The following is a 22,994-nucleotide window of genomic DNA, read 5'->3' as shown; positions in this document are numbered from 1 at the left end:
CCAGCAAAAGTGTTCGTCAGCTAAAAACTTGAGTTCTAAATCTAGAAACATAATGGTGCTGTCAGAGGGTAAATCTTTGGTGAAGACCATGTTCTTTGAACAGGCACTAAAAACATGTAAAATCCGGACCGCCACAGAGGTTAGCTGGTCAGTTGATAAGTTTAAAAGGATTAAAAAGCCATCCACATATCGAAAAATTTTTACAACACGCTTGTCTTGAAGGGCTTTCTGCAGCGACGAATCGAACTTGGCCAAAAAAAACGTTAAACAGTACAGGCGCTACACTAGATCCTATGCAGATGCCTTGCCTCTGTACAATGTAGTTGTCACCGTGCTGTATGATAGTGGACGTAAGGTAGACACTCAGCAGTTCCAGGAAAGAGTCGAGTGCTATTCCGCATTTCTTCTGGAATGCAACAATCCCGTTGGTCTCAATCGAATCGCGCACTGCTTGTAGAAGCTCGTCCTGCGGTATTGAATAAAACAAGTCCTCTATGTCAATCGAGAAAGCAGCATTGGCGTGTGACAAAACTGTCGCTGAGGCTTTCCACCAGGCATTTCGAGCTCCGAACTGCAAACGGACCAGGCGGAACAAGTGCTCCTAAGGCGCGTTGCAAAAACAATGACACCATCTTCTGCCAACAGCCTTCTTCAGTCACGATGGCTCCAAAAGAATTTCCCAGCTTATGAGTCTTTGCCGTGAAAAACACACGCAAGACATTTTGTTCACATTTGCGGATCTCATTTTTCAATCTAGAAAAGTTTAGCTGGTTGAGCAGACGGAGGGCTAGAGCCTTCGCATTACGAGGTTTTAAATCCGGCGGCTTAAACTTTTTCTCGATCGCTTCAATCGCCTTCTTTTCACACAATGAAGAAGGAAGCACGACAATCCCACCTTCCTTATCCGCCTGTAGAAGACTGAGGTTGTTCTGTTTGAAGTGGGCAATCAAGGGTCGCAGGTCTTCACCCCTCTTATTTCTTTCCCATGTCCTCTCCAGGCATCCAACGCCCTCCGACACACAGTGTGTCCTCTCTTCTGGTGGGGCCCTCCTGGCGACTCTGTGCACAGCTGCTAGAAGCTCGTGTTTCTGTGCTCGTGGTTCCAGGTTGAACTTCGGGCCCATCTTCAAAATGTCATCCAAGGTTGGGGGAAGGCAGGATCCGTTTAAGTACGTGACCGTAGTGCCAGTTGCGTCCTTCTTGGGTTTCTTCGGTAAACTTCTCCGGAGCTCATTCCAGTACACCTCGATGAGTATGACATAGAGGCGACGACGCTCTCTTAGCTTCTTTGAAGCCACCCACGGATGCTCGTACAGCTGGCAGAGATGGCGCAACCAGTCCTGCAGGTGCCTACTTTGTCGGTGAAGCTCGGACTTTAGAATCGAGCAAGCGCGCTTCCCGTGTCCTGTAGAAGGCAGAAGGGGGCCAAACAGCCGTTGAATTTCCAAAGGCGGAATGCCAATCTTGATGCAATATGACACGAAGCGTGCCCTACAGGTAGTTAGGGCGATGGCGCTGACGCAAGATGACAAGTCGTCCGTGGAAGACGACACATGTAGAAAGGAGCCCAGGGTACAAGAATAGTAGTTCAGAAGCCTGAATTGTTGGGCGAGTTGGTAAATGTTCACTGAAAAAAAAACAGCGAGAAAAGACGCAAGACCAGAGGAAGACGCACACAGACTGTCGCCTGACTTACAACTGAATTTATTAAGGTTCCACCACATATTTATAGCCACTACTTGCGCAGGCGCACATACATGCCACATTCAACAAAGTCTGGACGTCATTACTAGCCAGATAAAAAATTCCATTCTTTGTCAGTGAGAATAACAGATGGGTCGCTGATAGAAACACGCTCGTTCTTTTTGATTAAAACGCTTCTAACAGCTTGCGCTCGTGCCTGGACTTCCCGCGGCCGATAATGGTAGCATTGTTCAGCAAAGCTGAGCAATTTTGGCAATCCTTGACATGTATGGCCAGGTTGCTCCCTGTACCTAAGCGCAGCGTTCTGCATGTTCCCTGAGTGGCTCGTCCAAACTCGCCAAAGATTTACCCTCTGACAACACCATTATGTTTCAAGATTTAGAACTCAAGTTTTTAGCTGACGAACACGTTTGCTGGAAGTATGTCCCTCGGTCTAAAAAGGCGCATTTGCCTTATGCTTCCGCTCACTCGAAGCTGGTAAAACGTGGCATTGCCAACCTGTGTTTCTCAAATGCACTGAGAAAAAATTGCCCGCATGCCATGCAGCAGAGTCTAGCCGAGCAGGTGGTTCGACTAGAGGCCTCTGGGTTTCCTTCCTCTTTGCTGTTGGCGGTCGCTGAAACCTTGGGCAAGAAAATGAAGAAGCCTGCTGCCAATACCGTGCACCCCACTGAGAGAACAGGGAACTTTGAGGTGATTCCCTACTACCATGGAATTTCGGATGGACTGAAAAAAGTTTTCCAAAAATTTGGAGTGAATTTGGTGTTTTCAACCCCCCGAAAGCTTTCTAGCCTTTGCGTCCGTATCTCCGGCTCCAAGCGAGAACCTGCCTGCAAAACTAAGCACCAAACAAAGTTCCCGAAGTGTGCTGTTGGGGTAGTATATTCTATCCCTGCTTCTTGTGGGAAAGTTTACATTGGGCAGACGGGGCAATGTTTGAACGAGCGACTCAGGGAAGATGGCAGAACGCTGCGCTTAGGTACAGGGAGCAACCTGGCCATACAAGTCAAGGAGTGCCAAAATTGCTCAGCTTTGCTGAACAATCCTACCATTATCGGCGGCGGGAAGTCCAGGCACGAGCGCGAGCTGTTAAAAGCGTTTTTAATCAAAAAGAACGAGCGTGTTTGTATCAGCGACCCATCTGTTATTCTCACTGACAAAGAATCAAATTTTTTATCTGGCTAGTAATGACGTCCGGAATTTGTTGAATGTGGCATGTATGTGCGCCTGCTCAAGTAGTGGCTATAAATATGTGGTGGAACCTTAATAAATTCAGATGAAAGTCCGGCGACAGTCTGTGTGTGTCTTCCTCTGGTCTTGCGTCTTTTCTCGCTGGTTTTTTTACGTGAGCAATTCAAGCGAGGGACAAAAACTTCGCGTTTTACCTACTCAGAAATTTTGCAGAAGCGTATTTTTTAACTGGAAGTAGTTTATGACAGCAATTTTTTTTTATATCGTAACATATCACGCTCAATATATCTCCACATTTCCTATCGATAGGCCAAATATTTTTGCTTTTGACGTTCTACACTGACTTAAAACGGTAGTCCTTAGTGCTAGCTGCAAGCAATGGTGAAATTTTCAACGAAAATTTTGCTAGGCAACATAAGAATTAACGGACGACAATCTTGAATATTTCATTACCACCACCTTACAATATTCCACAGCTACCTCATAATTACCACTGATTCGAATATCCTGCACTTGTTTTCAAAACAAACTTTCTGTGACTCGCACACGATTGCAAAGACCACAGCCTACAACCAGGCCTCTTCCCCGGACTAATTCATCCAAATCGTATTTACAAGGCAGTACATGCGGGGTTCGGGGAGGAAGTGACCTATTCGCAAATAAAAGCTGAGAACCCGTCCCCAGCTATAGCGCACTGATCCGCGACTTTGTCTTCTGCAGAGAAGAGAACTGAATCATCATCATAATCAACTTGACTGCGCCCACTGCAGGGTAAAGTCCTCTCCCATATCTCTCCAGTGACCATGTCCTGCTCCCCCTACGGCCACCCCATATCCGCAAACTTCGTAATCTCATCCGCCCACCTAACGACGTTATGCCTCCCAGTGTTACGCTTGCCTTCTCTTGGAATTCAGTCCGTTACTGTTGAAGACCATCGGTTATCTTGCCTTCACATTACATGCCCTGCCCATGACCATTTATTCCTCTTTATTTCGACTAGGATGTCATAAACCCGCGTTTGTTCCCTGGCCCACTCTGCCCTCTTCCTGTCTCTTAGCGTTACACATGGCATTTCCCTTTCCATAGCTCACTGCGTTGCCCTTAATTTGAACCCTTTTGGTTAGCTTCCACGTTTCTGTGCGATATGTGAGTACCGGTAAGATGCAACTGTTATGTTCTTTCTTGAGGAATTCTGGTAAACTGCCATATGATCTGAGAGAAGCTCCCAAATGCGCTCTGCCCGATTCGCATTGTTCTAGTTATTTCACTCTCGCGATTTGGATCTGCTATCAGCAACTGTCCTAAGCAGACGTATTCCATTACCACTTCCAGCACCTCGCTACCAATTATAATCTGCTGCTCCCTTCCGAGATTTTTAACTTCATTTGGCTTTATGCATATTAATTTTTTAGACCCACCGTTGTGCTCTGCCTGTCTAAGATTTTGATCATGCTTTACACTTCATCTCCTGGATGAATTAGAAAGCCAATGTCATTATCTAATCGCAGATAACTAATGTAGCACTGGCGAGATCGTGTCTCCATGCCTTACACCTCTGCTAACTGGAATTTTATTGCCGACTGTACGGAGGAGTATGGTGGCTGCTCAGCCGCAATGATTGTCTTCCAGCATATTTACGAAAAGGTCTTCCACTCCCTAATTCCGCAATGTCTGCATAAGTGCTGAAGTTTATACGCAGTGAAATACTCCCTCGTAATCCATGAAGGCTACATGTAGGGCTTGCTTAATCTCAGCGCATTTCTCTAGCACCTTAGTGATAGTGTGAATATTGTCTATTGTCAAGTGCCACGAGGATCCATAGCGCACAAAATCCAAGGGGCACAACACGTGCGCTTTGCATCCTCATGTTGACTAACCACTAACCCAACCCTGACCCTTCCGTGTCAAGTGCCTGCCTGATCATTTGGCTGAATGAAGTCTACAGTTTTCCTGACTCGTCAGCGATAACCTTAGTAAATACATTATAGGCAACGGAGAGTAAGCTGATGGATACGTAATTTTTAAATTCTCTGGCTTCTAATTGCTTAAAAGGCCCTAGAAAGAGGCTCTCAGTAAAATTGTGATATGTGCGGGATGTTAAAAGACGCCGCTTCGAAATTATCCTCCAGAAAGAATTATTTTAATGTGTTTGGTGTAAGCTGAGTTATATTCAGAAAAAATTTGAACTTCCGCGACTTCGCGCCTTTTCCTCTCCTCTCGCACGTCAAAACAATCGCGATCATCTGCCCCCCTCCCCCCCACCCGACCCCCCTTTTAACTCAGCACCTCCCCTACCTCCGCCCGCTGCGGCGCAAACGGAGTAATCGAGGCCGTGGTAGCGCGTGACGTCTGAAAGAATTTGGCGCTGTGAACCAATCATAACCCTCGGCTGCTGATGTCACTTGCACGATGTGACGTCGCATGCCAGGTATCGCGCGAAAGCCCGGCACTACGCGTAGCCACGAGGTACGAATGTTGGAATTTTTGAAAATGTATTGTAAGTTTCCAGCTCGCTTTTGAGGTCTTGTACGCGGCATGGACGCTCGGTGGCCTGTATACTACATAGTGCAAGCAATTTAAAGCCAAGCTCTAACACCCCTTTCTGTGGCCCTTTAAGGAGTTCTTGTAAGCTTCTGGTATGCTGCAGGTGATAAGGCATTTCCTATACAGGGTGGCTAGTTCATCTAGCATGATCTCCGCTCCGTACTTCAACAGACCTACTGTTACCTGATCCCATATTGCATTGCCCCTAAGGCTTTCTTTACTCCTCCCTTTTTTGCTGGCAGGATGTCTCATTGTTGTGCGCCACTGCGTCTCTAATTTTTTTTTTATTTCGCACACCTTGCGTAAAGGCATAATTTGGGCTCTCTGCATGCTAATTAAAGAAAATCATGGAAGGTGTTTGCGTGCAGGAACCGGAGAAGTCTCCAGCTCTTATTGTTGTCGGTTAGCCACTTGGAGAAATCCTCCTCTCTTGTCGCCGTTAGTTCAACCTCCATCAAAAGTCGAGTCCTTGAAGCCCTTGTCCCTGCGCAAGTCCACAGCAGGTGGCGAACATCCGCCTGTGCAGCCGGTGTGGAATACCTCGGGCAAGTGGCGGGTCCTGCGTCTTCTTCAGAGCCCCATCGGCCCGTTACCGAAGGGGTAAGGGCCGACCCAGCACTGATGCTTCTAAGGGATACCTCCTCCAATCTCGATAAGTTATGAGGGAGGGAGGCATGCAGCGAAGGGGGGGGGGGCGGCGGGCCGCTCCGCCCCCCCCCTCAACCCCGAAATTTACGTGCGAAAGCACTCCGTCAATAAGTCTATAAAATGTTTCGTCGCCATCACTTAACCGAGTGGCAGAAGCTGCAAACTCGGGCTACGAACTTTGAAATGGCAATCGAGCTCACCGGGAACCGAATTTAGCGAATGTGTGTCTGAAGCCTCCTGGCAGGAATTGGCCGAGGCTGGAAACGCGAGCTGCCAACACTGAGATGGTAATCGAATCCACGAAGACCCGAGTCAGAGGCGCAGCTCCCATAGGCCATGCAGGAACGTCCATGCAGCTTGGTTATAAAGCGGGGCTTGATACCTATGCCGCTCCTGCCAACTTAGACAGCATACATCACGGTCCTCCTCATAAGCATTGTAACAAAAGAACTGTAGTGCGACCAAGACGAACACAAGACAGAGGCACACAGGACTAGCGCTAATCCTGTAGCGCTAGTCCTGTGTGCCTCTGTCTTGTGTTCGTCTTGGTCGCGCTACAGTTCTTTTGTTACAGTATGCACCATCTAGCCCAACAAAAAGTTATTCTAAATCCTCATAAGCATGCCTCTGGCGGGTGGTAGCTGGCTGGTGACATAGTCGGGTGAGCCATGGGCCTGACCCACCCTCGAAATTTAAATTTCGGTTTCCCATCCCCAAAATAAGGTTGGAAAGTCCTTAAATATGGACGGACAGTCAAGATTGCGAAGCGTGCCCAAAATACTGCGTTTTTGGCGAAGTAAAACCGTCTCTCATTTTTTTCAGACCCCCGCTAACCTCGACGAATTTATAAAGCACCGCCATATCAATCCCCAAACTTGACAGCTATTTGCAGGTGTTCGCGAAGGCTTGGAGGCGATCGCTAATCGGACCACTAGCTCCCAGAAATCACCAGTGTTAATGATAATACTAAATTAACTCACTTCGAAATTACTGCTTTGAATAACAACGGACAAATCACACGTCGACAAGACTGAACAACGATAACAAAACAGTGGGTGTATTTAACAGACAAGAATACACGCGTCTGCTTTAGACGACTTTTGTTTGCGCACTGGCCGCTCCGGGCGGAAGTGGGAAGCTCCGGGTTCCGCCCGCTCCGGGTGGAGTTGCGGTGGAACGCCACGAGGCGGTCTCAATGTTTATTGAGGTATTGCCACAATTAGTCGCCGCACTAGAAGAGCTCATGGAAGCCTTCCGCGACGCAACAAGCGCTTCCGCCACGTCTGCCCTCTACCATCGAGCATGCTCATTTACATTCATTTGTCTGTTTGTGACACTTTCCTAAGCCTAACGCATCACTTGTCCTAGTATTTGCAGAGCACGTGGGCTAACATGAACGTCGCGTCAGACTACGTAAACCTTGTTTTGTGCAAGCTGGAAAGAATCGCTGCTAATTCTGAGGTAGAGTTCCACAAAATATTCTCTGTATGTCGAAAGACAGCGGCTCATTTCGGCGTAAGCTCGGAAACGCCGCGAGTGGTGAGCACACAGCAGCATCGGGCTAACGTTTATGATCCTTACATGGACGATCTCAAAGCTTCTCTTGAGCGCCGCTTTGGAAACCACGGGGCAACTTTAAGTGGTTTGAAGTTTGTTCTGCCAACACACGTCTCTAAAGGGAACTTTCAGCCCGTGCAGCCGGCTTTTGAATTTTACATAGAAAGCATACAGACAACGCACATCTCTGCACTAAGGGGGGAGTGACAGAGGAGGAAAGCAAAATGGGAAGCCACAGAGGTGGAGCCGACGGCGCGCTACGCCACCGACGCGTTAATGAATTGCTACAAGGTCCTATTTCTAAATGTTTATACACTCCTCAAGATTTTAGCAACGCTGCAAGAGTATACCGCGGCTGCAGAACGCAGTTTGTCTACGTTGAAAAAAAAAGACAAACAGTAATATATAGCACTTTTTTGTGATTTATATTATGCCACTCAGATAAAGTGGTAGTACTGATGCTAATGCTTATTTGTAGCACTGTGTGCATCGCTAAGGTGTTCCTTCTGTGTAGGGAACATTTACTGTTATGTGTGTAATGCTCTGTATTGTTTTGTCGTTTAAATTGTAAGGTCGATTAAGTGGGAAATAGAATAGGAAGGTCTCTGTTTTGTAGTTGATGTTTTCGTATTCACTTGAGCGCTTTTTCATCACACTGTACATACGACCATATTGTAATAAATGGTTGCCGAGTATGAAATTTGGTCTGTGTGAGTCATTGTAGCCAGAGGCGTACCTCACATGCGCACCAGACAAAGTTTATTTTATTCACGCTTGCATTAGCAAAAATCATTATCTCCCTCAATACAACGAAAGGAAACCTGACCACCTCCCCCTTCGAACATAATACTGTCTACCTACCTGGAGGGAGGAGAAAGGTGGAATGAGGGCACTTCTCGTTATAGAGGATGCGAAGACGCGTAGAGAAAAGAGGGCGTCAAAAGGGGAGCCTGGTGGGGGGTGCACTAGTGTTTGGAACTTGGTTTGTAAGACTGTCTGCTCTTCTCTGCTCAGCGTTGGCAGCATCAGCTTGTGTCCAGTGTATCTGGATGTGTATCTTTGTTTTCCTATTGAGTGCATGGATCTCCTGATTTGCACACAATGCCTTTGTCACTCTGTTCAGTTGTTTTATGGCGGCTAAGGATTCTGTACAGATATGGGCTTCTGTTATAGGTTCTATCTTATTTATGGCCTCCTTAGCATCGCGGAGTGTATAAAGTTCCATCACAAGCGGATCGAGATGGTCTGATACGTATTCATGATGTACGTTCAGCTCTCTCTGTGTCAGGCTAGTGGCTGCTATTCTACCACACGTTTCTACAACCGACTCATCCATATATGAAATACGTGTTCCTGGGCCTACATCACCAAGAGGTAGAGTTCTCGGCTTCTTTTTATGACGGAATTCAGTAGCCTTGTTTGCCGTAATAGTTTGGTGTCTTTCATATACGTGCTCATTACAATCGGTACTGCACAGATTAGTGTAAAACTCTTCGGTTGTTTTATAATCTCTTGTTCATATTGCTAACTGTATTGCCCTCTTTGTCTATTAACGCATAGGTCTGGTTTTTGCCTAAGCCTTTTTACCCCTTCATTGCTTTTAGGCTATCTCCGTTCTTTAGAGCATACACGGTTAGCTTGCGCTTATCGATTAGCTTTGATAGCTTTGCTAGTTCATTTATGCCCATAGGCTTAGATGCTTTTATGCATTGGCGTTTCTTAACCAAATGTTTCGTCTCCTGAGGTTGCTTGCCGGTATCCTGTCGAGCCATCCAACCACCTACTTCTACTGCGCATTCCGTAATGACAACTCTGAGATTATCGTTCATTGCTTCAACTTAAAGTCTTCGTCGTAAGTTAAAGCCGAATATCTTCTGCAGCGATAACCTCAATTCCTCTATTTTCCCTCCTACAGCTAACTCGTTAATGCACTTCCTCTTCAATAGCTTCTTCCGTTTCCCTTCAAGTCTGAGCTAATTCGATACTTACCATTCTGTGGTCGCTACAACGCACCTTTACGAAGGCGTCCACAGATTGAACGATACCAGCTTGAGCGCATAGTATGAAGTCGATTTCATTTTCAGTCTCACCATTGGGGCTCTTAAAGGTCCATTTCCTGTTCTCTCGTTTGCGGATGAAGGTACAAATGATCCATAAATTATTTCTATCTGCGAACTCTACTATAACTCTCCCCTGCTATTCCTAGAACCTGCCCCATAGTCGCTTATCGCCTGGTCGCCAGCCTGTTTCTTGCCCACCATCGCATTGAAGCCACCCATCAGTACAGTCTACTGTGATTTTACTTTGTTCATTGCCGATTCCACGTCCTCATAGACCATTTCAACGGTGTGGTCATCATGGCTGGTTTAGGGGCGTAGGCCTGCACCACCTTCAGCTTGTACCTCTTATTAAGCTTAATTGCGACTGCTGCCGCACTCTCGTCAATACCATTGAACTCATTTACGTTGCCAGCTGTATCCTGACCGATAAGGAATGCGACACCTAGATCTCGCCAGTCTGCTAATGCGCGATAGCATAGTAAGTGCCCGCTCTTTAGCACTGCAAACGCCTCATATCTCATCTGTCCTCGTAACCTCCCTAAGACTTATGACATTGCATTTAATTGCCCGAATTCCTTGAACAGCACTGCTATACTAGCCTCACTGTATAATGCTTTAGCGTTTAGCGTTCCTGGGTTGTTTCCAAAAAAGCCTGCTCTGAGGCAGAGATTCTTAGCACCCTCCGCTGCGCCACAGGTCTGACCGCCGCCTTGGCCAGTTGCTACCCAGCTGCTGGGAACAGAGTGCCGGGGGTTAATTTTGTTTATTCTGATACGGAATTGTGTCCAAGTACAACACCAGTGTGTGACGAAATCGCGTTCTGGTGAGAGAATGCATTGACGGTTCTGGTCACCGTAACCAAGCCGCACCCCAGGCACAGTCATGCGGTCCCATTTGCACGCGGAGGTGTTTTTTTAATCCAGTGAAGAAATACGGTGCCCGGTTTTCGAAGCCCGGTCTTCTTGCGCGCCAGGCAGATGCTGACGCTCTTCAACATCGCTACTATTCTAAAAGAGGCGGGGTGGTAAAAGAAAGCTGCGAATGCATGCAAATTAATGACCAATACCGAGACCCGCTCTCCAAGCTTAAGACTAAGTAGTCCTGATTAGGTGGCGCAGTTGTCTGCGCTGAAAGTGCGCCAAGGCGGGCGGAGCGCGGTTGCGAGCTCCACAGACTTGTGAACAGGAACAGCTTGGAGACTCGGCAACAGCTTTAGTGCCGCTGTTCTTGACAATCCCTTCTGGCGCCCAGGCCATGAGTAAAATATGGAATGAGGCCCTTCTTGGTGATGTGCATTTAATTCTGTCGGACATTTATTTCATGCAAAAAAACGCGTTCTTAAGATTTTAACTTGCTATTTGTTTTCTAAAACGTGTCCCACAATTGCCCTTCCACAGCAGCGAAATGGCGCACGACGACAGCACCGCAGGCGGCCCACTGTCGAGAGCGATGCCATCTGTCCCGGCTGGGTGACACTGTTTCGTGGGCAAGGCGAGCATCATCGGCCTCGGGTGCAACGAAACACAAGCGGCCACGGAATACGCAGTGTAGCCCCACATATGAGCAGGCATTTCATAATTAGTGCGAGCAGGTGCGCAACATCGCAAGGAAATCATTTTAGTTCAAGCTACATCTGATAAAACGTCTGCCGTACTGGCATTCAAGCTACGGTTCCACTTAAGTCATTTCAACAGGGAATGCGATAGCATTAGATTTCACATTCGTCACACCTGTTGCAACTTCTTTGTACGTGCGTGTCTCTATGCGTGAATGTGTGTGTGTGTGTGTGTGTGTGTGTGTGTGTGTGTGTGTGTGTGTGTGTGTGTGTGTGTGTGTGTGTGTGTGTGTGTGTGTGTGTGTGTGTGTGTGTGTGTGTGTGTGTGTGTGTGTGTGTGTGTGTGTGTGTGTGTGTGTGTGTGTGTGTGTGTGTGTGTGTGTGTGTGTGTGTGTGTGTGTGTGTGTGTGTGTGTGTGTGTGTGTGTGTGTGTGTGTGTGTGTGTGTGTGTGTGTGTGTGTGTGTGTGTGTGTGTGTGTGTGTGTGTGTGTGTGTGTGTGTGTGTGTGTGTGTGTGTGTGTGTGTGTGTGTGTGTGTGTGTGTGTGTGTGTGTGTGTGTGTGTGTGTGTGTGTGTGTGTGTGTGTGTGTGTGTGTGTGTGTGTGTGTGTGTGTGTGTGTGTGTGTGTGTGTGTGTGTGTGTGTGTGTGTGTGTGTGTGTGTGTGTGTGTGTGTGTGTGTGTGTGTGTGTGTGTGTGTGTGTGTGTGTGTGTGTGTGTGTGTGTGTGTGTGTGTGTGTGTGTGTGTGTGTGTGTGTGTGTGTGTGTGTGTGTGTGTGTGTGTGTGTGTGTGTGTGTGTGTGTGTGTGTGTGTGTGTGTGTGTGTGTGTGTGCTTGCGTCAGTTCGCATTTGTCGGTCCCTCAACCGCTATATTCGGGCTGTTGGCTGCAGTAGCAGGTATCCTCAATGCTGTGGCGGCGCCGAAGTTTACGTGTGCAGGAGAATGTGACAGATTGCGATGGTGTCGCAGAGTCCCGGGACCAATCTCAACCAATCAAGGTGATCGATAAGGGCACACTATGATGACTTTACTAGATCACGTGACTTCTCTCGAGCAACCAGAGTATTTTGGGTCATCGGACGGCGTATTATGTTGCTGACATGAACTCTAAAGCTTTCGCATTAAAACTGACACGTAAGCTAAGCCAGCGTTGGTCTGCTCTTCTTAAAACACCCTCCTTTTTTCCAATGATGAACTTTTGGCGTGTTTTATCTTGAGAGTACTCTTAAATATGGCTAACAAATGTTCCACAAAAACACTCTACAAACGTGCTCTTTGCCTCTGCTTTGCTTGAGCCCATTCTGAAGGCCACGGAAATCGCATCATAACTACGGTTGAAGAAATGTTTTTCTTTAGAGCAGTGTTAGCTCTTTAGTTTTACATTGCGCTCACTGCGATCGAACGAGCTACTAGAAACCTTCTGGCTTGCCTTGCCAATGTGCGCTGGAAATGGCGATATCGTCACATCACTTGTTTGCTATGCATCCGGAGTGGGTACTCAGCTACATCTGTGTCGGGAGCAGTAAGCATGCCTCTTGAAACCATCGCGACAGCAGCTCTAATAAAAAGTGTCAATTGCCGTGTCAACCTTTCCGGCTACGTTAATATGACATGCATTGAGCCGGACAATGTGTGATACCATCTTTACTGCAATATATTTGAGAATAACTGCTTACAAACACGCTATCAAAAGGCCCTCAGCTTTTCTCCAGCTTATGCTGCAGATTTCGGCACACTTTCGAGAGGAATAAATAGGTTCAGTGGCTGTTAAAAACTTGCAACTTACGCACGCTTTCTCCCTTCGTTAAAAATAACAACTGACGTTGAAGGTGCAGCAGTAGTGAAAGCTCTTAAACTTTCGTCTCCAGTGAAGAGCTCCTCCCGGTGAACGCGGAGCGCTCTCGGAGCCACCATGGCGAGAACACGTGGGAAGGTTTTGTGAGAAAACCGCTTGCATTGCGCCAAAGGTTTTAAGAAGAATGCCAGCAAGGACACTCTACGTGGCCTGGATTCGCTCAAGGGAGCCCGCATTCACAATGCACAAGGTGCGTGGCGCTCAATTCTCGTCAAATATTTGCCCAGTGCACACAAATTACGCGACTGCGAGGCGGCGAGCAGCGTGCCTTTCTCACACGGCACACTTTTCCTCGAGCAGTGCTCAGCGGCTGCGTTTTAAAGACCCGCGCTGCGATGGCTGCGCCCCTGGCGGAAGGCCTCAGCTGATCAGAAGTTTCCCAGGAAGTCCACTCGGCCGCCGTGCTGCGACGCTTCGCTCGAAAAGCTGCTTACGCGGCATATCGCACTGCGAGGACAACGGCGAAGATTTATACAAACTCAAACTGCTTGTCTCCTCGGGGGAAGGCTATTCCAATAACAGGAAACTCCGCCAGAAGACGAGCGTGGACGAGCGCAAGGAATGATGGGCATTATCTCTGTCAGCGCCGTCGGTTTGCTACGGCCGGACAAGAGTGCTCCGGTCGGACCAAGAGTGCTCCGGCGGATAGTGGCGCTCCGTGGCCGGAGTACACGGACCACTCCCATTCCGGCATAGAAACTGACCAATAAGAGGCGTCTCGCATCGAGAATTGTGCTTCCTGAGTGGTCTATGAAGTTCGAGTATGCTGAAGGCCTGGATACAATTCGCATTGCTCGCAATTTCTCTGCCCAGCAACAGACATACTATGTTCTCTCGTTCGTGCGTCGCTAAGTTAGAGTGACAGAGTACTGACAATCTTAACCTAAGTACACGGAGCTTCGCTTCAAGGCACAGCAACGCGCACTACTGCATGCGCGAAATACATAACCCGAAGTTCTAGACAGGGGCATGTTATGAACTCTGTTTATGAACGCAGTTTCCATATATATCGTAAAATTTACTGTAATAAATAAATAAATATGCAGAACTCCACTCGGCAGGCTTGCATGTTTTGCCAATTAACGCTTTTGCTATCGTCAAAAAAGTTCCCCGTATGTTTTATACGCCAGTATTAACTACACAACGACAGCGATGGGGAGATTTAAAAGACAGAATTTGTTACGCATCGGAAGAACGGATAATTACCTTGAATGCTTTGAATAAGAGCGCCTTCCAACAATCCACTGTTACTTTATAATTAAAATTGATGCCCATGAACCCTTGACTTGTGCGGCAGCGCAAACGTTTGACGCGGGGCAAGGAAACGCAGAAGCAAGCGCCTGTCACATCCTGCTAAACGATAAGCTTGCCCAAGCCCATCTTCCACGCAAAACTGAGCGGGTTTGTGGACCGCTCTACCTGTCGGGAAGGGTGCCCGCCATCGGTTTACGCACAAGTGCGGGACGTGTCGGATGCCTCATCAAACTGTCCACAGTCACGAGGCCAATCACTGTGGAGGCGGGACCTGAGCGAAATGGGTTGGTCCATCAAATGTACCGTTAAATTAACCCGCCGCCGCGGTTGCTCAGTGGTTACGGCACTCGGCTGCTGACCAAAAGGCGCGGGTGAGATCCCAGCCGCAGCGGTCGGATTTCGATGGAGGTGAAATTCTAGAGGGCTGTGTACTGTGCCATCTAAGTGCACGTTCAAGAACCCCATGTGGTCGAAATTTTCGGAGCCCTTCACTACAGCGTTCCTCATAGGCTGAGTCGCTTTGGGTCGTTAAACCCCCCTAACCCATAAACGATTGAAGTGACAACCTCGATCTACTTGCCAAGTCACACCTCAACAAAAAGAAATTCAGTCTCTCCAAGGGTCGCTTCGACAGCAATGCGTGAGCATGGCTCATCCTCACTCCACAGTTCGCCACGCGCGCTTTATTACACTGATTTTTTATGGATTGTTGCTTCTTTGTTTCAATTATGCGCGTGGCATGCACTCGCGCCGTAGCGGTGGCAATGCTCCGCCCACTTTACTGCTGGTCTCAGCGACGACCGGCGGCTTTGTCTGCACGTAAACAATCATTTCGTGGTCCCACGACACGTGCTGTGATGGCTAAGTGTGACTAAATGAGATGCGTGCTCGGTTCTTGCTGTCGGCGCATTTATTTTTCTTCAGTTTCTTTTTGTTATGTCGCTGCTAGGGGGCTTCAGACACAGGACACTCTTTCCCGACATGGCCCCTCTAATGGTTGCGCTTTTGAAGAAAACAGCCGAGCATTGCAATAACATCAGAAAAAGCAGCACCACATTGCCTCAACACATCTTCCCAAAACTGCGCACTAATTAACATCGTCCTTGTCTCGATCATGCTGCATAATTACTTCGGATGACATGATGAAGGTCACTGTCCCAAATGGGAGAAGACATACCCACTTCCTATACACATGTTACGCTGCCGTTATGCATTTCCCTCACCCTCCCCCTTGGCCCCATAGTGCTTCACTTGACGGTTCTTTGAGCAGCAAGCGGTCTTAGTCACGCAAGGTCCTTTTATTTCTGGTCCTCGCCGCGCAGTGGATTACGGTCGCACTATACTGGAGTGAACGCGGTCCCGTATTTTCCAGCAAAGCTTCGCGTCCGGCTAAAAAAACTGCTTATTCATCCACGGTCGTTCAGTGGAACGGATTCGACGAAAATCTTCCTAGCCCAACTCTTACTTAGTCGAATTGCAAACCGCTCTAAAGATACATGTTGTTCACGCGGCAGTATTGTTTTAGGCATTCTTCCCGGCATGAAAATTTTCGGCACAAATACAGCTGTTTACGCTTTGTAGAATGCAACCTTGTGATAGTTTTCTCGGACTTAGCTCAGGGCAAAAGGCCATTTGCTGCAGGCCTACCTACACGCTAAAGCACACAATGACCAGAAAGATCATGGCGTTTCAACGTAGCTTGCGAAAAACGCCACGGGCTTACCTTCATAAGATGTATTGTCTTCAGTGTGCTACCTGTCATTGCTTTCTGCACATGTCGTTATCCATTACGAGAAACCGTGGAATAGGGCACATGGCGAAACAAAGAGCGAATAAATGATTCTAAAACGAATCAGTACAATTGACACATGCAGCGTTTAGCAGGAAAAGGGAAGTTGCAGCTGTCCAACAGCTCCGAAATTTCTCTCTTCCGAAGACAGAAGAGCAGCAAATGCTACCAGAGGAATCATATGTAACACCTAATATACCTCCTTGGCTGCGACCAGCCCTTCCCGCTGCTGGATATCTACTGGGCACTGATTACATTGGCCTAACGTTTGTGGAGGCTTCCGGAGTTGGCTTTTAATTAGACGCGTTGTCAATCTCTATTATTCTTCATTAATGAACATAGATTTCGCTTGTGTGGAAAACCGAACATGGCACCGTATCCAACCAGAATCTTATCCTAGCCTCGCTGTCCTGTTCGAGGTATTAAATGGGACTACACATGGCTCAGTCAGGTTAGGAAAACAGATGACGTATTCAGTGACAAGAATCGAGCGCGTACTTTGCACTTTGCTACCGTGGTTTTGCGGACGTGTGAGAGCTACAGCTAAGATACATCTATGTATCTACAGAAAATACACAAAAATTCTCCGTCACTAAAGAAGGGGTGGCGGATGTCGTAATTAAACTTAACAAGAGGAAAAAAATTGAAACTGCTACATGTTCACGCGCATAGATTTAATCATGGTGACAAGTTAGTCAAAAGGTTGTACGAACATGTGGAATCGGAAGTGAGAATGCAAAAACACCGTACACTCTCATGATTGCCGATTTCGATTGCCGAAGTAAGACAGAATCAGGCTGGAGACCAGGCAGTGGGCGAAACTCCCATAGGTTCTAGGAATGGCAGGGCAGATTTGTTAGTAGAGTTGGCAAAAGCGGGAGAACAGGAAGAGGACGTTTAAGAGCCCCAATAGTGAGACTAAAAATTAAAGATCTCATACTGTGGTCAATTTAATTTTTAGATCTCATACTGTGGACCCGCCGCGGTTGCTCAGTGGTTAAGGCCCTCGTCTGCTAAACCGGAGTACCCGGCTTCCAACGCGACCGCGGCGGCCGCGTTTCGATGGAGCATAAACGCATAAGGCACCTTTGTCCTGTGGGATGTCAGTGCACGTTAAAGATCCCCAGGTGCTCGAAATTATCCTGGAGACCTCCACTACGGCTCCTCTTTATTACTGTCTTCTTTCACTACCTCCTTTATCCCTTCCCTCTCGGCGCGGTCCGGGTGCAAACCGAGATATTTGAGACAGATACTGCGCCATTTACTTTCCTCAGAAACAAGTTTTCAACACCAACTACCTGCCAGCGATCTGCCCCTTGCGCTGGAGGACGTGCGTGCGGCCATCCACGACCATCTCCGAAAGCAGCACCCCGACCCACGCATCGCGGGAGGTGAGCGCATCGACAGTGTCACCGGCTGTCGCGCACTTAAACGGTCACAACGTGCAATGATCCTCCGCGCGCGCATTGGCTGCGTGCACATGTGGCTCGGGGAACGACGGGTGCGTCACGAAATATCGACGAGTGATGTGTGTGACGGATACGGTGCAGTGTAAACACCAGAACACCTGCTCCTTCACTGTGCCGCTTTCGCCGATGCTCGTCGCGATATGCTCGCGGCCTATAGGGCGCAGGGCATAATACCAGACTCCATCAAGACGCTATTGTGGCCACAGGGCAGTGCGCGCACTCGTGAGCGAACTTTGGTGAGCCTCTGTGCATTCCTCGAACACACGGGCTTGACGTCCCGTCTCTTCTCCGTCAGGTAGTTACACGCAGTGACCGAACGCTCCGCGAGTTCTACCTTGAACGATTAATAACTGGACGCCCCACTCCAGTTGTAACCAACACAGTGCTGTGCGCGTGTGTGATTTAATTCCTCTAAAATGAACTAATGACGCGCACAACCTGGACACATTTCTTATTGTGTAAATAGTTTGTACATATTACTTCTCTCCCTATCCTCTCTTTCTGTCCCCTCACCTCTTTCATTTAATTTCTCAATTTTGCCTGCTATCCTTTATTTCCGCTGCCCCAGCTCAGGTGCTTCAGTATCGATGGCAGATGCCGGGGCTAGAAAAAATCTTTTCCTTCCTTTTTACTATTATTCTTAATAAAACCACTACCACCACCAATTTTCAAACCTCCTACCATCGGCGCATCCTGGAACAGTATACGATGTGGGGGTGCTCGGAGAGGTGCCATGTAAAGACGATATGATTGTAAGGTCTCGAATTGGCACAAATTTTAAGAGGCAGGAGAACAAACTGGTGAAGCGCAAGCCCATTAACTAGTGCGCGGTAAGAAGGCAAGTATAGGAATTCAGGATCTCGCTTCAGAACACATATTCGGCCTTAATTGAGGAGGACGACCTTAACGTTCGAGCAATGAACGGTAATCTCACAGCTATCGCGACAGATTGCGCAGTAAAAGTAGGCCGTAGGATGGTTCGACAGGATCCCAAAAAGCTCTATTTTTTAGACGAAAGATCTGACTAAGAAAAGAGTAAGCGTGAAAGCCTGATCATTTGGTAGATCTAAGTCTAAGGTTGCCCTGATTCTATTAACGATTGACTTAGCAAATACCTTGTAGGCAACGGACAGTAAACTGATCGCTCTGTCATAATTCAAATCCTTCGCGTCTCCTTTCTTATAAATTGACATAATGTTTGCGTTCTTCTAAGCTTCTGGTACGGTTGAGGTCATAAGGCATTGCGTATACAGGGTGCCTAGTCTTTCTAACACATTTTCCCCTACGTCCTTCAACAGATCTGCTGTTACCTGATCCTGACCAGCTGCTTTTTCCCTTTGTATTGCTCCTAAAGGTTTCTGCACTTTCTCTTTCGTTACTGGCGGCATTACGCATCGCTGTGCACTACTGTCTCTCTCATTAACGTTCTGATTACTTTGGATACTGTATAAATTTGTGTAGAACTCTTCTGCTACATTAACTCTCTGATCCGTATTGCTACTGAATCATGGTGTTGAAGTGCCTTATTTCAGAATACTGGAAGATATATAGCAACTGCACAACTACTATGGTCCTCCATAAAGTCAGTAATAGAATTCCAATAAGGAAGGGCGTCAGGCAAGGAGGCACGATTTCACCAATGCTATACACCGCCTCTTTACAGCTGGTATTCCGAGGCCACAACTGGGAACAGCTGGGGATGAGAGTTAGTGGATAATACCTAATAATTTGCGAGTCGCTGGTGACATTGCCTTGCTGAGTCACTCAGGACGTGAACTGCAAATCATGATTAATGAGTTAGACAGGCAGAGCAGAACGGTGGGTCTAAAAGTTAACAAGCAGAAACAGAAAGTAATGATCAACAGACTAGCAAGGGAACAGCAGTTCACAATTGGCAGCAAGGTGCAGGAAGTGGTAAATGTGTACTTAGGGCAGGTAGTGACAGCTGATCACGATCATGAGAGGGACATAATTAGAAGGATAAGAATGGGGTAGCGCGCCTATGGCAGGTTCTCTCAGATCACGAATGGCAGTTTACCAATATCCCTCAAGGGAAAAGTGTACAACAGCTGTATCTTACCGGTGCTAACCTAAGGGGCAGAAACGTCGAGAAATGAAAAAAAGGTTCAGCTTAAGTTAAGGACAACGCAGCGAGCCATGGAAAGAAAATATACAGGTGAAACGTTAAGAGATCGGATGCGGGCAATGTGGGTGAGGGAACAAACCCGGGTTAATGACGTCCTAGTCGAAATCAAGAGGAAGAAATGGGCTTGGGCAGGGCATGTAATGCGAAGGCAGGACAACCGCTGGTCCTTAAGAGTAAAGGAATGGATTCTAAGAGAATGCAAGCGTAGAAGGGGACGGCAGAATGTTAGGTGTGCGGATGAGATTAAGAAGTTTGCAGACGTAGGGTGGGCGCAGCTGGCAAAAGATATGTTTAATTGGAGAGACATAGATGAGGCCTTTGCTCTGCAATGGGTGTAGTCAGACTGATGATGATGACGATGATGAATCACGAAAGCCTCCAGCCCCACAGACAGAATAGAAGTGGTAGAGCTATCAAAGCTATTCAATAAGCGCTAGGAAACCTACATAAGGAAGCTTAACATAGAAGCGACCATGGTCCGAAGACATACAGCAGCCTAAAAGCGATGAAGGAACTTGGTACCCGCCGCAGTTGCTCAGTGGTTAGGGCGCTCGGCTACTGATACGGAGTAGCCGGGTTGGAACCCGACGGCGGCGGCTGCGTTTCGATTGAGGTGAAACTCAAAGGCGTCCGTGTGCTCTGCGATGTCAGTGCACGTTAAAGATCCCCAGGTGGTGGAAATTATTCCGAAGCCCTCCACTACGACACCTCTTTCTACCTGGCTTCCCTCAGTCCCTCCTTTATCCCTTCCCTTATGGGGCGGCTCAGGTGTCCGCCGGATGTGAGACAGATACTGCGCCATTTCTTTTCCCCAACAACCAATTAAAAAAAAACTAGGTATAGTTAAAAACCAGAAGTATGCGTTAAGAGAAAAAGAGGGCAGTGTCATTAGCAATGTGAATAAGATAATTAAAGTAGCTGAAGAGTTTTGCACAAATCCATACATTAGGCAGGCAATGCGATCAGAATATTAACAAGAGAGGTAGTAGAGCATAGAAATGGAACATCCCGCCTGTAACGAAAGGGGAAGTAAAGAAATGCTTAGGAGCAATGCAATTCAAAGGCGGAAAGCCGCTGGTGGGGATCAGGTAACAACGTTTCTTTCGAAGGGTGGAGAGACACAATCAAGGCATTCAACGAGGCTGGGGTGGCAATGCTGTCGCGTGTGGTCGCGAGTGTGCAACCAGTCGAGATAAAAGCTGACAGCACGGAACTGCAAGAGCTGCTCAACGAATATGCTGACGTGTTTGCTCCAGGACTCGGCGTATGCAAGGGACCACCGGTCACATTGCAGCTGAAAGAGAATGCGTGTCCAAAGTTTTTTAAGGCCCGTACGGTTCCCTACGCTTTGAGGGACAAGATGTCTGAAGCGCTGGACCAACTGGTTGCGCAAGATGTCCTGGCGCCTGTGAAAACCGCCGAATGGGCAACACCAGTGGTACCCGTTTTAAAGGGCGATGGGTCTCTCCGAGTGTGCGGAGACTTCCGTATGACAGTGATGGCAGCCACAGTGATGGAACAGTACCCGTTGCCTCGAGTGGACGACATTTTTGCTAAGCTGAATGGCGGAGAAGTATTTACGACGTTGGACTTACGCCAAGCCTACAACCAGCTACCTTTAGACGCGGATGCCAAAAAGATAGCAGTGCTGAACACTCAGAAAGGCCTCTTCTGTTTCAACCGATTACCTTTTGGCATAAGTTCTGCTCCAGCTATATTCCAGAGGCGGATGGACGCGCTGCTGGGCGATATTCCAGGAGTTCAGGTGTACCTCAATGATATTATCATCGCTGAAAAAAAGGACGATGTATCAAGGCTGAAGAGGGTGCTGCAACGCCTGCGGGAGTACTGTCTCCGACTGCACAAGGATAAGTGCAAATTCCGGCAAGACGAAGTCACTTTTCTCGGCCATCGGATCGACGCTAAGGGTCTGCGACCAAAGGACGATAACATCAAGGCTGTTATCGAAGCCCCAGAACCTACTTCAGTGAGTGAGCTGAAAGCTTTTCTCGGACTTGTAAATTATTGCGGCAAGTGCTTGCCCAATCTGGCCACTGTGCTGGCTCCGCTGTACGCCCTCCTAGCTAAAGGGGCCAAGTGGGAGTGGAACAAGGAACAAGAAAAAGCTGTTCAGAAAGTTAAGCAGGCAATTGTGGCTTCCAAGTTCCTTGCTCATTACGACCCGGATAAGCCACTGCGGCTTGAGTGCGATGCGTCATCAGTAGGCATTGGGGCCGTTTTGTCCCACCGTGTGAACGGTGTTGACTACCCCATCGGATTCCGGTCCAGGACACTCACAAAGGCAGAGCGTAACTACTCTCAGTTAGAAAAAGAAGCACTAGCACTGGTGTTCGGCGTCGCACGGTTCAAGGACTACTTGTATGGACATCGGTTCGTGTTAGTAACCGACCACAAGCCTCTTACTGGTTTATTCAATCCAGGCAAACCAATACCACCGATGGCGGCTGCGAGAATCCAGCGCTGGGCCTTGTTCCTTGGCAACTACAGCTACACATTGCAGTACCGCAAGGGCAGCGAGAATTCCAATGCAGACGCCCTCAGTCGCTTGCCATTGCCGGTTACGGAGCCGCGGGATGTCGCTCCCGACGAGTACGTTTTGTATGCCCAGTGTCTTGAGGAAACGGCGGTCGGCGCCCGGGAGGTTGAACAAATGACAAACCGAGACGCCACTCTTCAATAGGTCAAAAGGTGGATTGCCGACGGATGGCCTCCGTATCTACCGCAGGATCTTGAGCGTCTCCGGGCGTACTTCAACAGAAGAACAGAGCTAACCGTGAGCCACAATTTGGTGTACTGGGGACATCGCATTGTTCTACCTATGGCGGCGGCAAAGCGTTTGTTGGGGCTGCTCCATGAGACGCACCCTGGTATGACGTCCATGAAAAGCACGGCGAGAACGCTGTTTTGGTACCCGGGTCTGGATTCTGACATAGAGCGACTGGTGAAATCATGCTCTATTTGTGCACAGGCCGCTGCGATGCCACCGGCACAGATACCTTTGGCGTGGCCAGCAACCGGGGAAAGATGGAGCAGACTACACGCAGATTTCGCAGGCCCAATGGACGGACATATGGTATTGGTCGTCGTAGACTCTGAAACAAAATGGATAAAAGCAATTCCAATGAAAATTGCCACATCGCAAACAACGGTGGACACACTACGGTCAATATTTGCACGCTTCGGCCTTCCAAAAACCTTCGTT

At 48.0% G+C, this 22,994-nt stretch overlaps 1 protein-coding gene across 5 annotated transcripts in view; it reads right to left on the bottom strand.

Moving 5' to 3' along the window:
* The window catches only part of LOC144124478 (uncharacterized), a 254,597-nt gene that overhangs the window by 215,846 nt on the left and 15,757 nt on the right, over positions 1 to 22,994 (bottom strand). Inside the window, exon 2 of one of the 5 annotated variants that reach the window (XM_077657165.1) lies at positions 22,789 to 22,884. The exons of the other annotated variants lie outside the window; for them this stretch is intronic. Within the exon in view, the coding sequence (XP_077513291.1) occupies positions 22,789 to 22,884 (96 nt within the window). The remainder of the gene's footprint in view (positions 1 to 22,788; positions 22,885 to 22,994) is intronic. 5 annotated transcript variants of the gene reach the window in all.

The sequence above is a fragment of the Amblyomma americanum genome, chromosome 3 (genome assembly GCF_052857255.1).
Source record: "Amblyomma americanum isolate KBUSLIRL-KWMA chromosome 3, ASM5285725v1, whole genome shotgun sequence".
Classification (NCBI taxonomy): domain Eukaryota; kingdom Metazoa; phylum Arthropoda; class Arachnida; order Ixodida; family Ixodidae; genus Amblyomma; species Amblyomma americanum.
The sequence above is the reverse complement of the archived record's forward strand: the minus strand, read 5'-3'. Positions and strand labels throughout refer to the sequence as shown.